Source organism: Ctenopharyngodon idella, chromosome 5 (assembly GCF_019924925.1).
Source record: "Ctenopharyngodon idella isolate HZGC_01 chromosome 5, HZGC01, whole genome shotgun sequence".
Classification (NCBI taxonomy): Eukaryota; Metazoa; Chordata; class Actinopteri; order Cypriniformes; family Xenocyprididae; genus Ctenopharyngodon; species Ctenopharyngodon idella.
The window spans coordinates 39,132,084-39,148,041 of record NC_067224.1 but is presented as its reverse complement, the minus strand read 5'-3'; the positions used below and the strand labels follow the sequence as shown (position 1 = coordinate 39,148,041).

The window sequence follows — 15,958 nt, the reverse complement described above, 5'->3', positions numbered from 1 at the left end:
AAATAGGGATTAACAGTTTATTAATAAATATTGGTGTGGATGTTTACCAAAGTGAAACTCTGATTCAGGGTATATTTAACATTACATTGCATATACTACACCTGTATAAAGGTTCTTCAATGAAAGAACAAAACAGTGTCAGATCAGAGGAAATTTATACAAGGTCATAGACACATATTTGCATGTATTCAGTGATTATTTCACAAAAAGAGGTATTCGTCTGTCATTATTTATTAGAGAAAACATGGAAAGGTGTGAAAAGGGCACTGTAAATCCAAAATGGCAGAAAACAAGTATCATTCTTTATCCAGAGCGATAACAAGATCTTTACAATGAACACGATATAGCCGACATTTTGGGCTGATCACTTCAGGATTGTGTCCTCATTAGCTGTTGAATAAAAAAAATAAATAAATAAATAAGAGTCAGGATGACCAAATGAGCAAACAATTCAAAGCTCAACTGATGAATATGCAGAAGAGTCACTATTAAAATGTTAAGGTGAAACCTTACCTTCTGCTAATTGTTTAGCAATGCGTTCCTTCTCCTCTCGCACCTTCTTCTCCTCCTCTTCTATTCTCCTCTCCTCCTCTGCGATTGGTTTCAGATTATCTGGAGACAAAAAATAGAGTTTTAAACTCAAATGCATGGTCTTCATCAAGCGTATAAGCATTTTTAAACTTTCAGCAACAGATACAGCACCATTTTGGCCACCATCTTTCATTCCTATATATATTTTTAATGAATTAAACCAATATATGTAGTTCAGACCTACATAAACATGCACTCTAGAGTTGTGTAAATATCTGTGTGAATGCACCTCTAAGACAAATCAATGTGACTTCCACAAGTCATCTGCAAAAAGGGTGTGTAATATATATATATATATATATTTAAATGTCATTTGAACACCTGTCACTATTTCAGATCAACTTGCTCGTTCTTACCATATCTGCGCTTTCCATAGATAATGCCAACAAGCAATGCAGACCATCTGGCTGTCTAAAAGACAAAATAAATCTCAGTAATATCAATAATTCTGTTTTCATTAACAGAGAAGGAAGGAAATATCATGACTTTCAGCATGCAGGCCATTTTAACAGACGTCAACACATCACAGCCCGCTCTGACGGGAGGGAAAGAGAGTCCTGTAGACGCCTTTCTTCGTTTAAATCGAGTAATAAACACCTAGAATAATGAATTTGTGAAGACAAACCTTAATCAGCGGCGACACTTGCACTGGAGGAACCATTTCGCCGGACTTCAGGACCGTACTCAGTCTACAGAGGTCAGAGAAGCGCAAGAGCACAACGAGAAGAAGTCACGCTTATGAGCTCGCTGACTTCATACCGCCACCTACAGGCCTGGAGTGCAACCGCGCTATCGTCGACGAGTCAGAAAAAGAGGTTTGTCATTCTTTTTATTTATTTATAAAATATGTAATATTATAAATATGTGTACCTAAAATGTGTCTTGAGAGAGTATATTCCTCCCAACCATGTTTTCTTCCTCACATCTTGGGGAGTTTTTTGTCATATAGCCACTGCACTGTAAACCATGATTTTCAAAAAGTTGTAAACAAAGATTTTTGGAGTACTAATTCAGTCTTTCTACTTCAGAATTTCACGTTTAATTCAATGTGTTAATTTTCTTGTAATCTTTCGTTAAAGTTACTAACAATTACCGAGGGAAATTGTTTCCTAGCTTTTTTCAAGTTAATCCTACTCCAATTTTTTAAGTATTAAGTCACTATATGTCACACTTAAGTGTTGTGACAATTAGACCAAACTGAACCCAAAGGCTTGTATGGTATCAGAGAAATTGCTGGGAATAAATAAGGAGTTGCTGGGTCTCTGGAGGCTAAATACAGTATTAATTCAGTTAATTGGACACGTCATGGGAACTTCGTAAATTAGATTAATGCTATTTGTAAATTAGATTAATCTTCTATTGTGGTTGTCGGTCAGGTCGAGTTCAAAAGGGCAGGTAAGGTAACACATCAACTGTGAGGATAATGCAGGTCAGCGTCAGTGTTATGTGGCTAAATGTGCTTCTGTAACTAGGCGAAATGCAGAAAATATTTAAAAAGAGCAGAACTACAGTGGTAACGAATTACAAAAACATGATGTCCAAACATTAAAATGTACTTTATTGCTGTAGTACACCTTCATTACCAAAGATGTGTTCATGCCATGAAAACTAAACAATCGATAATGCACAAGGAACAGGAGATGAGGAATAACAGACTGTAAGTATACCTCTTCATCTTTTACTGTAAATCAGTGTTACTTAATACTTGTGTTTGAATCATTTGGCACTTTTACATAAGAGGCTTTTTAGAAAATAATCCCATTCAGACAAGATTCAGTACATCTTAACAACGCCAACAATAAAATAATGTGCACATTTTTGGGAACTCAAGTGTCTACGAAACATCAGTGTCATTAGTTTCGATGCAGCCACACTCTTTTAGTTTCTTCTTGGCTCTCAAGATGAAGTTAACCTTCCCTCTGTTCTTCATGTTGGAAGTGTATTCGTGAGACTTAAGTTTGGCGTAGTAATCTGAGAACTTGTTGAAGAGGATGGAGATTGGAAGGCCATTCAAAATGATCCCAAAGGAAATGCAGCCAAAGGCAAATATCCGCCCCAAAAGGGTCTCAGGATACATGTCACCGTAGCCTACAGTAGAGATGCTCACCTGGAATGAGAAGTTATTGGTAAACTCATAAAAATAAAACCTCATGTTGTTGCAAACCCCTATGACTTTCTTTCTTCCATAGAAAACCAAAGGAGAATTGTAGCAAAACATCACACAATGAAAGTGGATGGGGACCAGGAGTGGTCAAGCTCCAAAAACACCATGTAAACTTCATAAAAGTAGTTAAAATGACCATTTTCCAAGTCAGAAGACGTATAATAGATCTGTGTGAGAAACTTTAACCGAAAAGTCACTGCGAATCATGTTTGACAAACATGGTTACCAATTACCATTCACTTTTATTGTACGGAAAAGAAGGATCCCCATAGGGATTTTTTAAAAAGAGCAATGGAGCAATTAAAAATCCCTATGGGAAAAATACTTATGGAACGAAGGCCGCTTAAAAAGTGGATGGGCACTATTGCTCTCTGTAGCACAATATCCAAGCTGCTCTTTTCCATACAATAAAAGTGAATGGTAACCATGTTTGTTAAACATGATTCGCAGTGACTTTTTAGTGAAATCTTTCAGACTTGCATACAAATATTATCCATCATTTTTTTTTTTTTAAGTGGTTTGAGAGCGAAAGAAGACCGACTCTATCACGTCATTTGCAGCGCTTCATGGTAGTGGGCGGAGCTAAAGAGTTATTTTGACGCAATTTGCTTGTTGCGATTCTCTGATTGGTAGAGAATTCTCTGCAGAATCATTATTAAGTTATTTTTCACCAGGAATTCCATGGCATATTCCAACAATTAATAACCTCATAGCTCATAGTAGGTCTGTCTTTAAAGGTTTATCGTTCAAAATCAATTCCCCTATGGAGAAAATGAATGGTATTTTACCTCCAGAACCTGACTGTTGCACTCTATTAAGATCTCCTTTTGTGTTTTCCACAGAAAAAAAGAATGTGATATGTGTTTGGAAAGACATTAGGGTGAGTAATGAGTAACATCAACTATATCACATATTTATATAATGTTTACTTACAGATGCCCACCACCAAGAATGTGGAATACTGGTAAAGTTGGTATTTGGGACGTCGTGTTCAACACTATAAACCATGGCAGAGAATGTGAAGATCCCCATAGCGATAAAGAGAAAGAGACATCCCACCTGCTGATAGCACTGCCTCAACGTGAAGCCAAACGCTCTCAGCCCCGTGGAGTGACGTGCCAGTTTCAGAACCCGGAAAATACGCATGAGTCGCATGATTCGCAGCACTTGTCCAACCTTGCTCACCTGACCTACAGTCTCCATGTCAGCATTTTCTTTCCCAGAACCGAAGGTCTCAAAGCTCTCGAGCACGAACTGCAGAAACTGCGGTAGGATGGCCATGAGGTCTACCGTGTTCAGTATGCTCTTAACGAAGTGACTGATATCTGGGGTTGAAACCAGACGCAACAGGTACTCGGCGGTGAAGAAGGTTATGCACAGAGTCTCTACAAACTCTCCGTATGTCTTGTCACTGAGCTGGTTAGTAGATGCCATGTTCTCCATTTCTTCCACCGTAGTCAGAGTCATCGTAACCAGCGACACAAGCACAAACATACTGGAGGCGACCGCCATGAGTTTCGCCGGTACCGAGGAGAACGGTTTCTCCATGACGTTCCAAAGTGACCGTCGCATCTTGCCGAGAAACATGTCGTCGAATGCCTCCTCGTGTTCTTCGATTTCCAGCTCCGCCTCCAGTTCCTTCTCAACCTTGAGCTGTTCGCACAACTCGTCATGTTTCTCCTCGAGCAGGATCCGACAGCACCGTTGAGAGTATTTGATCCGAACGCCCCAATAATTGATCTCCTCCAAGAAGTTCCTCGGACAAAGCTCGTCCTTGATCCACAGCACACCGGTCCTGTAGAAGTTGAAGATGCTGTTGAAGACGTCAGGATCTCGGTCAAAGAAATATTCGTTGTCCTTCACGACGTAGTCATCGCAGAGGTTCAGCTTCATGTTATGGTCGGTGTAGGTGGCCAGACGACCAATTCTGCTCTGTGGGTATCTCGCTGCCATTTTGTAGGTGATGCGGTAGGACTTTCCTCCAACGTTGATGTTGAGCGTGCAATTCCTGCTTGGCGATATGCTGGTAAACCATAACGAAGGCTCCGAATGCTTCTCAACCTCCCCATCGTCAACTTCACCAAAGATGTCATAGATATCCGTCTGGAGTTCACCTAAAGAGCTCCACTGTTTCAACAAACACTCTTTGGCGAAGGGAACGGCGTCGTCTGTTGACTCAGAGGTTGCTAGTTTGCAGTTGGGAAAGAGGCTCTGTCTCCTGTTACTCTGATAGCTGAACATCCTCTCAGTCCTCCACTATCCTCCTAGAGGAGGATAGCAACTGTGCAGCGCGCCTGTAAATCTCAGAGCTTTATTGAAGTTAAATCTACCCTATTTAAGTATAAAGAGACAGGCAGGAGGAAGCACCAGTGCTCTAATGCCGTCTATAAGGAGCTAAGAGTTCAACTTAAATGCCATTATCCGTTAAGCTTTTGCTTGAGGGTTGCGTCTGAACTCTTTGAAATGGCATGTGTCAATGAATGAATGCTCTTCTTGCCAGGTTACCCAGACAAGACCCCTTTCAACATCCAAAGGCTTATTCATAAACTGCTTCTAAACTATGGGCATCTTTATCTAGTTTATGATAGAACAGGTATTTATAAGAGGATAATGATAGTAACATTTAAACAAGCAGCCAAACAGAAGTTAGTGGACATGAAGGAATTCATGAATGAAGGAAACTACTAGGCGTGGAAACGTTCCCTCAGAAATCATTCTAATATGCTGATTTTCTGCTCAAGAAACATTTATTATTATTATTATTATCAATGTTGAAAACATTTTTGCTGCTTAATACTTTTGTGTTACATTCAGAAGTTTGAGGTATATGATTTAAAAAACAAATGAATACTTTTATTCAGAAAGGACACATTAAATAGATCAAAATTGACAGTAAAGACATTTATGTTACAAAATATTTCTATTTAAAAAAAACAATGTTCTTTTGAACATTTTAATAATCAAAGATATATATAAACTTAATATAAAACTATTGAAGATGAATGCAGGTTCAAAAATGTGATTATGAATTTCTTTGAATAACATATGCATTGTTTATCTGCTTTCAGAAACAAAACAAATTCAAATGGGCATGAATCTAGGGTTGTAAACATCAGAAAGAGCAGGACAGATAATGCAAAGTCACTTAAGGTAACCGGGTCAATAAGGCCTTCGAGATTTAGGTTTCAACCTGATCTCATGAGAAAACGTACAATGTGATTCGTATGGAAAAGTAAGATTTTTAGAAAGTACCCAACTCTAAACCTAACCGTCAATGGGGCGTAAGATGAGCTCTATGAATGAGATTGTTCAAATTCATACGAATTAGCCACCAATTCGTTACCAAAATGTAAAATAGTTACAAATTGCCATAAGAGTGTATTAAGTTCAGTTACTGGGGAAATTATTCTTATTAACTTTCTAGGGTTCTGAAGATATTCTTGGCATGTGCTTTGTATAATTTATGACTTTTTCCTCATTGCCATATTGTTCTTTGAATATTAATAGGAAATATATAAAAGAATGAATTTTTTATTTACTCAGTAACTTGTGTTGCCATCATCCACATCTACTAGGCTAGGCCTCTACTAGATTTTCTCTTCTTTAGAAACAATACATATACACTTCTCTATTCTCTTCTATTCAATTTGATTTGATTCTTATTATATCTCGTTATTTTATATCTTAAAAACTGATTTTTCCATATAAAAGCCTGTATGACATAAATAATCCTGTATAACAAATAATAGCTTCATCAAACACATCCACATCTCTCCAGATCTCAAGGGCGTCTGAGAGAGATAAAAAAAATCATACTGAGCATGTTAGCAAGTTTTACAACATCAAGTCCAAAAGCAGAGCTTAATAAATCATGTTTTCAGATGTAACATGAATATACTTGCATCATGTTCAGTGGATTATAGACTCTTAAGGTCTTAAATCCACAGTAGATCAGATTAGCAGTAATTTTGGGAAAGACAATGGGCAAGTTTGTAATCTTAAAGGGGCAGATGCTGCCACCGGCTGTCACTGTGATCAGTTCGTGACAAACCCCCCACAAATGGGTGTGATTTTATTTGCAGTTCTAATAAAGGATTTGTCCACCAAATGTTATTGGCATGGTGATTTTATATAAAAAACAAAGGGACAATATCAATAATACAAATCTAATCTTATAAGATAAGGCTAGCCCTTACGGAACAAAAATATATGGGAATATACTGCAAAATATAATGCGATATATTACATAATACATTTCTATATATGCATTGACGGCTATATGTATAAATGAAGACAAAAATAGCATTACATTCATAAAGTTTTATCCTTTATTGTGTACATATATTGCACATACATGTTCCCATATAAATGTGAATGTATTGTACACACATATATGCACACATTCTAGGAATGAGTTACAATCAGTGGTTACAACAGACTTCTAGTTCCCAGCATGCTTTGCTTCTGGCTGTTAAAGGAGAGTAAATGTTAAAATTAAGTGCTATTTTATGTGTTTTGCTCAATATTGATATAGGGGGCGATCTGTTAGTGTTTAAAGTTGTATTATTTTGGAATTTAAAAGGTTTTCTGGTATGTGTGAGTTTTTGGGGTTACCATTGTGCTGAAGAGTAGAGCCTGAGGTTAGGTTTATGATTGGCTGAACAGCATTAATACTATAATAACTTTATTTAAAAAGTAACAACTGTGCACACTATAACACAGGGATAGTCTCTTTGGTAGAAACTTTAGTACATGCAGTTGTACTTTTGTTAACTAACTTGAAAATATGAAACATTTAAAATGTAAGTAAGTATAAAATATAAGAATAATATATTTTACCATATATGTGTTTATACTGCATGAGTAAATATATCTGCAATATATTATGCATGCAGTACCATATCTGATCACATAAATATATATATTATGAAGTATATTACTGAATATAAAATGACATACATTATGATATATTAGTAAATATATTATCACATATTTTTCAATTTATGAAAAGCGGCAATTCCTTATGTATTATTCAATATATTGTAATTCATTGAATAATACAAATATATTTTCAAATATACTGTTAAATCATGTAATATATTGATCATTCATATATAGGGAAATATATTTTCTTTCCATAAGGGAGAGGACAGAATGTTATTAAAGTTACTTGTGCATTTGTTTTCAAAATGCTGTAACAATAATATGATGGTGAATTAAAACCAGATGTTGATAAGAAACCAAACATTTGTTTAGCTGGATGTTCGACTCAAAACCCTGAGATTATATAAAACTTCTCTGTGATATAAACATATATTGATTATAAATTGGACATGAGATATGAAGTAATTCTACATAATTTCATTTCATCATAAGACTACAAATAGTAGATTTTACCTTCATCTACATCATTATGTACTCCTACATGGTAATCTTTGTTTACATCAAAGTTGTGTCATGTAAAATTCATAAAGATAAAGCACTAAACCTAACTTAATTTTCAAATCAAAAATGAAAAGTTTGGATAACAGGAAAAACTTCATTCTTTCTTTCTTTTTGTATTTTTTTAATGAGGGAATAGACACGTGATACATAAACACACACTGGTCAGTTAAGGACTGTTAAATAAAGTTTTCTCGCATTTGAATGAAACATGGCCGCCACTGAAGTCGGGTGTGAGCATTATGTTCGCAGCTGTTTGTTAAAAGTGAGCGACATTTTAATTGCATGTATATGTTGTATTTTAAATACTCTTGCCAATGTTAGCATGATTGTTTTGGTAAATACTTTCCTTGGTTGCAACGTGTGATTGAAGCAAGTCTTATTAGCATATAGCTAACTGTATGAAATATACATCACTGAACACCCATTTACTATGTTTAATGTGTAATATAAGATTATTTTATGAAATTAATTATTGTTGGTTTAAATGCAACAAATAAGATATGTTAGTTTAGACTTGTTTCTTTGCTCGGTAGGGTCAAAGAAATGGCAGTTTTGGGTTTTGTTATAGATTTGCACTTGCAACATATTCTGATGTGAGTCAGTAGAGACTCATGCTGTGAGCCATATTTGATGTGATTGATGGCGATGGATTATATATTTGTGGTCTGTCTCTCTGCAGGCGCCCTGCTGTGGGAAGTTTTATGTTTGCAGACTCTGTCATGATGGTGAAGAGAACCATCAAATGGACCGATTTAAGGTCCGAGAAGTCAAATGTGCAGCGTGCAATACTATTCAAGAGGTAAAGTCATATTTAAGCTTGGCTCTAAAGTTTAAACACATCATAGAATTTGCTTGGATGAATCTCACAAAATCTGTCAAGAATATCTGGGTGTTATTTCTGGGTAGTATTTCACCGCACTAGCAAAAGAAAGAATAAATAAAGCATATCTTTGAAATATGTTATAATTATATATAATTAACTGTCATATATATACATGCATGCGCACAACTTTTTTCCAAGCAAATCTAATGACTGCAATTCCAGTCATCATCTAATAAAATCTTACTGTAATGCAAAACAAGTAATTGTTAAACTAATTACTAGGGATGCTCCGATACCATTTTTTAAGAACAGAGTACAAGTACCGATACTTTTTTTTCTGGTACTCGCCGATACCGATACCGATGGCTATACATTTATTAAATTATTATTATTATTTTTTGTAATGTGGCAGTTTTCCAAGTACAACACTGTGAGACTAATGAATGTAGGACAGCTTCTTTATTATTACTCCAATGAATAATAATTTATATGTTCTTGTCACAAACTTAAAGCACAAATTTCACAATGTCCAATAACCTTCAAAGGGCATAATTATTAAATTCATAATTTAAAAAATAATTTAAAAAAAATCAAGTCTTTTTTAACCTGCCTTTTTTAACCTGTGTAAACACAACCTAGTGACCAGATTTCTCATGGTGGAATACGGGACGAGTGGGCAATATGACCATGATATGAGAAATTTTATTTCATGATATATATATATATATACACACATTCATTTAACATCTTATATATATATATATATATATATATATATATATATATATACACACATTCATTTAACATCTTTTGTTGTTAATGACAAACAAATATTTAATTAGGCTACTCTCCCTTTAAGACCGAATCCATATCCTGACACATATCCTGTTTTCACCCACCTGTTTGCGTCCACTTAAGCCATAACCGGCTGTATTTACATGAGATACTCCACACGATGGACATTTTGACAACTATTTGTGCATTTGACCATTCAGGCGCAAGGAGAACTGATCGCGCGCTGTCTGAGAGAACTGGGATCGCGCGCAAGAAGGAGCAGAATGCTTCTGGTCTGTCATTCAACGCGATTTGCATGCAGTTCGCAATGTGTGTGTTGTCATCATTAATTTTGAAGTATTTCCACTCCCTTGAGGCTGACATTGTTTCTGCTGCTGCCGCCGGTGTCTCTGTGCACGGAAAATTCTGTCAGTTACGGCACGTGAGGTATCGGTCTTCGGTATCGGGGGTATTTTTAACAGTACAAGTACATGAGCTTGGTATCGGGCCCGATACTGGTATCGGTGCATCCCTACTAATTACACATCATGGTGATTTTTGTTGTATAAAACATTAAATGTCAGAATGCAGCACATTTTAATGGTCTTTTAAAAATGCAAAATATGATTTTTAAAAAAAATAGTTTTCAGTTCTGATAACATTTAAAACTCTTGCTCATTCTGTGTCCATCAGGCTCAACAGACGTGTAAAGAATGTGAAGTGAAGTTTGGCGAGTATTACTGTAACATCTGCCATCTATTTGACAAAGACAAGAAGCAGTACCACTGCCAGCCCTGTGGGATATGCAGGTTTGCATGGCATTTACATTTATTAATTTAGCACACGCTTTCATGCAATGCATCTTACAAATGAGAGGTGCCTTCATTATTGAACAATATTGAAGCAATACATTTGTTATTCTTTTAATAAGATTCTCATTGACCTTCTTCGTCTCCTCTGTCACTTTTAGAATTGGCCCAAGAGAGAAATACTTCCATTGTACGAAGTGCAATTTATGTTTAGCCACTGATCTTAAAGATAATCACAAGGTATGAAAAGTCTTCTCTTGATTCTTGTACGTTACTTGATCGTTTTGTGAAATATTAAGCAGTGCTTGTCATTTCAGTGTGTTGAGAACGTCTCCAGGCAGAACTGCCCTGTGTGTATGGAGGACATCCACACGTCCAGAATAGGGGCTCATGTGCTCTCTTGCGGCCATCTGCTACACAAGTGAGTGTTTGATAATCTGTTGTGTAAAGGGGCGGTCACACTACACTTTTCATTCCATTGACTTCCATTCATGTGAATGCGGGAGACTGGAAACGCATGCTCAAGCGAAGAAGTTTCACATTTCACTGCAATCCAAAGTTCAAGTTTGGTGAACTCTGACCTGCGAAATCGTATCATGTGACCAAAAGAACATTGACATGGCACAGCTTGACCTTTCAGCTGAATTAAAGAAATCAAACTTTAAATCTGCAAGGTTGCCGTAAAGAGGAGTAGATTGCATATTCTCACATTTTTTTTTATCTATATTATGTTGAATTATGTTTTTTAAAAAGAGGCTGCAGAGTGTGATGTCATTTTGTGAGTGTTGCAGTTCCTGTAGAAATTTTGCATGATCAAAGTCTAGTGGGACCAAGGCTTTAGACATAATTCACTAATAATATTCATTACCAGTTATAGGTTTGGACATAATTGAATTGTTCAATTGTTCAATATAGTAATTGTTGCCATCATATGAACATTTTTAAATGTTTTGTCACTGCAAAATCCCCATACTTGCCACATTATTTCATAGTTTTGGTGACTTTACTATTATTCTAAAATGTGGAAGCTGCCGTGAAGAATCAGTAGGTGTGTCTAAAATTTAATTAATTGCTGAACATATTGCCTGTGGCCTTTTTCCCTAAATCTTACAGTCATGATAGATTATTTACAATAAGATGTCATTTGTTAACATTAGTTAATGCGTTAGTTAACCTTTGTAAAAATGTCACTTAATAAAAACTTTCATTTGTTCACAGCGCATTAACTCATGTTAACAGATTTTTGATCATGTTAACAACTTTTGATCTTAAAAATGTATTAGTAAATGTTGAGATTATCTAAGATAAATAATTATTGTCAATAAGTATTGTTAATCATTAATTCATGTTAACTAATGTAGTTAACTAATGTTTACAAATGAAGCCATATTGTAAAGTGTTATTAAAAATTGCATTGGATAAAAGTGTCTGCCATAATGCATAAATGAAATGGCCACTATAACTTTTTGTAAAATATATTTGATTTCTATAATATATTTAAGGTCACTGCATGTGTACTGGTACCCTAAACCTATGTGCTATCAAATGAATGTGATTTGATGTAAAAACACTCTTTTTTGCTTGCAGAACATGCTTTGAGGACATGTGCAGAACTGGGTAAGAAATATTGTTGTTTTGTAACTACTGTATTATTGTTTTCTTATAACTTGTTGCTAATTCTGCATATATTCATACTGACATTTCTCTAACTTAAGAAGTCACACCCATCTGATCAATATCAGCCTCTCTGAGCTGTTCACATGTTTTGATTCTCTTTGAACTCCATGAACCAGTCATAGACTTGAATAGGATAATGTTCAATAGTTGAGAGATGTGCTTACATCTGGCGGTCTGTCCTGCAGTGCTTACCGCTGTCCCCTCTGTATGCACTCTGCCTTTAACATGGAGGAGTTCTGGGAACAGAGAGATTTGGAAATTGCCCAGTCTCCCATGCCCACAGAGTACCAGGACACTAAAGTAAAGGTAACAAAGCCTTCATTTGCTTGGATTCACTAAGCAGACACATTATCCAAACGGACATGCAAATGAGGAGTAATGCAAACACAAGCAGATGTGAATATTCGCTTATGAGTCTGTAAGATGTTCTCATACCCTGCAGTTGTAAAATGATGACGGTTCAGCTCAGATGTGGAGAAATCTACTTTAGTCATTCCAATGTGAACCTCAAAATAATTATTTTAGCTTGGAACATGTGGCCACAGTAATTTAGTTTTTCCCCCTGGCATTTAAAGAGTGAATCTCTTGTATTTTATTTTAATTTACATACTATTATAGTATTTTTTTTTTTTTTTGTAGCATTTATTAATATTATTTGCTTTTTATGTTTTAAGTTTTAATTTTAGTGCTTTTTTCTTTTTTATTAGTTCAAAAAAAAATTCTATTTAGCTTTAATTTATTTTCATTTTAGTTTTAGTAAAGTAATACTTTTTGTTTCCAATGCAACATTTCTAAATTCTGTTTGCATTTTATATATATATATATATAATATATATATTATATAAAAATAATTTTTGTTCATTGATATACAACTGAAAAATTATCATTATTTTTATTTATTCAGTTGTATTTCAATGAACGGAAATTATTTTAAAAGTTCAAGTTTTAGTTAACAACACTGGAGAAAATCTTAAAACCTGTCCTGAACTTTTCCGGTCATATTTCAAAATAGTTATATATAATATATATATATATATATATATATATATATATATATAATATATATTGCATAATTGTATTGCATAATAAAATTGCACCAATTTGTAGGAACATTATAATTTTTATTTTTATTTTCATGACGACACATTTCCTCTTATTCCCCTGTTCTATTTTATGAAATGAAAATTGCATTCTCATTGCTGTTATGCAAAAAAAAAATGTTGTTTTTACCTCATGGTAGAATTTGCCTTCAATTTATACTGATTTAATTAACAAATTGATATAGTACTTTTCACTGTTTTACAGAAATAAGAATTATGATTGAAATAATGGGAGTGACAAAAAAAAGTGGGTCACAATGCAACAATTCTAAATGTCCCTAAAATTGGCTTATTTCATTTAATTTGTCTTCATTTTCTTTACACTTTATTTATTTTAAGGTACACTATGTAACTTTTTTTTTGTTCAACATAATGAATCCACCTTCCAAACCATGTTTTTGTCTTATCCTGGGTCTTTTTATTTAATACCTATAAAAAGTATTAAATTAAATATATTTTTTAATACCTATAATAAGCGTTTATGTGCTGACTATTTTAGACCGGGTGCTGCGGAGTATCCCAGTACCTCAGTGACTTTTGTTTATTTACATAGTATACCTTTAAAAATGACTTATTTTTTCCTTCAATTTTAATGTGAAATATGACAAATTTAGTGAGATTTTCCCCAATAACTTCACTTTATGTGCTTGTTCACAGATCATATGCAATGACTGCCAGGCTCATTGCACTGTTGCCTTCCACGTGTTGGGCATGAAGTGCAGCACCTGTGGCTCTTACAACACGGCACAGGACGGCGGGCTGATTGCGCCCCCTGCTGTAGACGCACGACAGCCTGCGGAGCAGCCGCTTGAAGAAGAGACCGACACGCAGCACCACGAGTGACGTTTAGGCTCAGAAATCATCTCCCAGTTAAGCTTTTATAGAACTGACATATAGAAATACAAACTCTTCTCACTCACTGCTTGTACAACTGCTCTCATTTTTTTTGCTGGATTAAACTGGATGAGAACTTTTTTTGAGCCTTTTTTTAATTTTCTGTGATGGAAACCGACTTATCTAGCACAGTAAGATTTGCAACATATATTTCACATTTTTTGAATATTTCACATGCATTTTGTCATAACGAATGTTAAAGATAATTCTGTGCTTTGAGGATAAACTATTACTTATCTGCTTTATGAATGAATTCTTTGACTGAATCCTCATTATTTATCAAGATTTTTATTTTAAAGTATCAACATGAGCTCGGGGACAGTTGACATCATTGCCGACCTTTTGTTAATTTTAAAATGATTTAATGCTGTTTATTGGTTAATGCTAGGCAAGAAACAAACCTTGTATTGCAAAAAGAAAATCAAATGATCATGTTGCATAATATATATTTTTTCCATTTAATAAAAAACGGACGTCATCTTATTTTCCTATTATTTTTTTTTTTATTATTACAAGTTCATGTTTTATTGAGTGTGACTCCAGATTTTTGACTCCAGATACTGTATATTTGTAGGACAGACTCTCAGGCATTTTGAGAATGAATTTTTGTCACCTTCACGTATGTTTGCTCTTGTGTTTTGCAGGCAGCATTGAATATTGAGCTCATTGTTGAAAGGGTTGTGAAATACAAGTTCTTGCAGTTTTTTCCTTTGGGTTTTTAGAGAAGCGCTTTTGGATTTACGAGTGACATTGTCTTTGGTTGACACTACCTTCAAAATAGTTTTAACCTCAATATAACCTCAAATGTGAATTTTGAAGTTGCTGTTTTTTTAAAAACATGTTGCAGACAAGTGGTTCATTTGTTTTTTTTGAAGTCTACAGACCTTTAGGTCTTTATTTATCACTGTTTTGTCAACTCTTATCACCTAGTCCTACTCCTTGCTAGATTACAGGAAATGTTCCCACAGTTTTACATGTTATTTATTTAGTGGTGTTCACTACAAGTAATAGGCTGCAGTGTTACCTGGTCAGAAATAATTATAGAAATGACTTCTCTTTGGAATTTTGCACACAGATGACATCTTAAACCCAGTCTTTTTGAAAAGTTGGTGATGCTAAATGGTATTGAATCGATAGATGTCTGAAACATACATGCACTCCACCATGTCATCAGTCATTCAAAAAATAATTGATTTTGTGTTACTGTGTAATTGTTACTGAGTGAGAATTAATGATGGTGATGAAAAAATAAAATGAAAAATGTTTGGAAAAAGAAAAAAATGTTTTAAATGTTTTATTTCCTACTGTGCAAGGGAAAAGAAGAGGTAGGTGAAATAAAAAAGTTTCTAAGCAGTTGTAAACCCCAAAATGTAAACCCCAAAATGAATGGCCAAATTCACATGTATTTTGTGTATTTATTTTCAAAATACTGTATTTGTATTTAAATATATTTTCCACCCACACACTATCTGGTATTTTATTTTGATACATTTCAACTGAGGTATTTTTTTTATTTTAAATACATTTTCATGTATTTATGCCCAGCTCTGAATACAGGGATGTATTTACACTTGAAGGTGCAATGTGTAAAAGTTATCGACAGAAATGCAATATAATATACATAATTATGTTTTCAGTGGTGTATAATGAACCATTATGTTTTTATTAGAATGAGCCATTT

At 34.6% G+C, this 15,958-nt stretch overlaps 2 protein-coding genes and 2 long non-coding RNA genes across 4 annotated transcripts; 2 read left to right on the top strand and 2 right to left on the bottom strand.

The window, feature by feature from the left end:
* Positions 1–3: 3 nt before the first annotated feature.
* LOC127512538 (uncharacterized) lies at positions 4–1,350 on the bottom strand. The gene is made up of 4 exons (XR_007930208.1): positions 1,217–1,350; positions 948–1,002; positions 514–612; positions 4–390 (listed from the first exon to the last, which is right to left on the bottom strand). It is a non-coding gene; the product is annotated as an uncharacterized LOC127512538 (long non-coding RNA).
* Positions 1,325–3,807, top strand: LOC127512539 (uncharacterized). Its single transcript, XR_007930209.1, has 3 exons — positions 1,325–1,406; positions 2,161–2,248; positions 3,691–3,807. It is a non-coding gene; the product is annotated as an uncharacterized LOC127512539 (long non-coding RNA).
* On the bottom strand, positions 2,259–7,870 carry kcnv2b (potassium channel, subfamily V, member 2b). Its single transcript, XM_051893520.1, has 2 exons — positions 3,689–7,870; positions 2,259–2,698 (listed from the first exon to the last, which is right to left on the bottom strand). The coding sequence occupies exons 1-2, from the start codon at positions 4,994–4,996 to the stop codon at positions 2,426–2,428; spliced, it is 1,581 nt and encodes a 526-aa protein (XP_051749480.1). The 5' UTR covers positions 4,997–7,870; the 3' UTR covers positions 2,259–2,425.
* A 495-nt stretch (positions 7,871–8,365) lies between these two features.
* Positions 8,366–14,760, top strand: rchy1 (ring finger and CHY zinc finger domain containing 1). The gene is made up of 8 exons (XM_051893518.1): positions 8,366–8,462; positions 8,880–8,999; positions 10,491–10,606; positions 10,768–10,846; positions 10,924–11,027; positions 12,194–12,223; positions 12,469–12,589; positions 14,041–14,760. Exons 1-8 carry the CDS (start codon positions 8,409–8,411, stop codon positions 14,224–14,226), a joined length of 810 nt encoding a protein of 269 aa, XP_051749478.1. The 5' UTR covers positions 8,366–8,408; the 3' UTR covers positions 14,227–14,760.
* Positions 14,761–15,958: the final 1,198 nt, after the last annotated feature.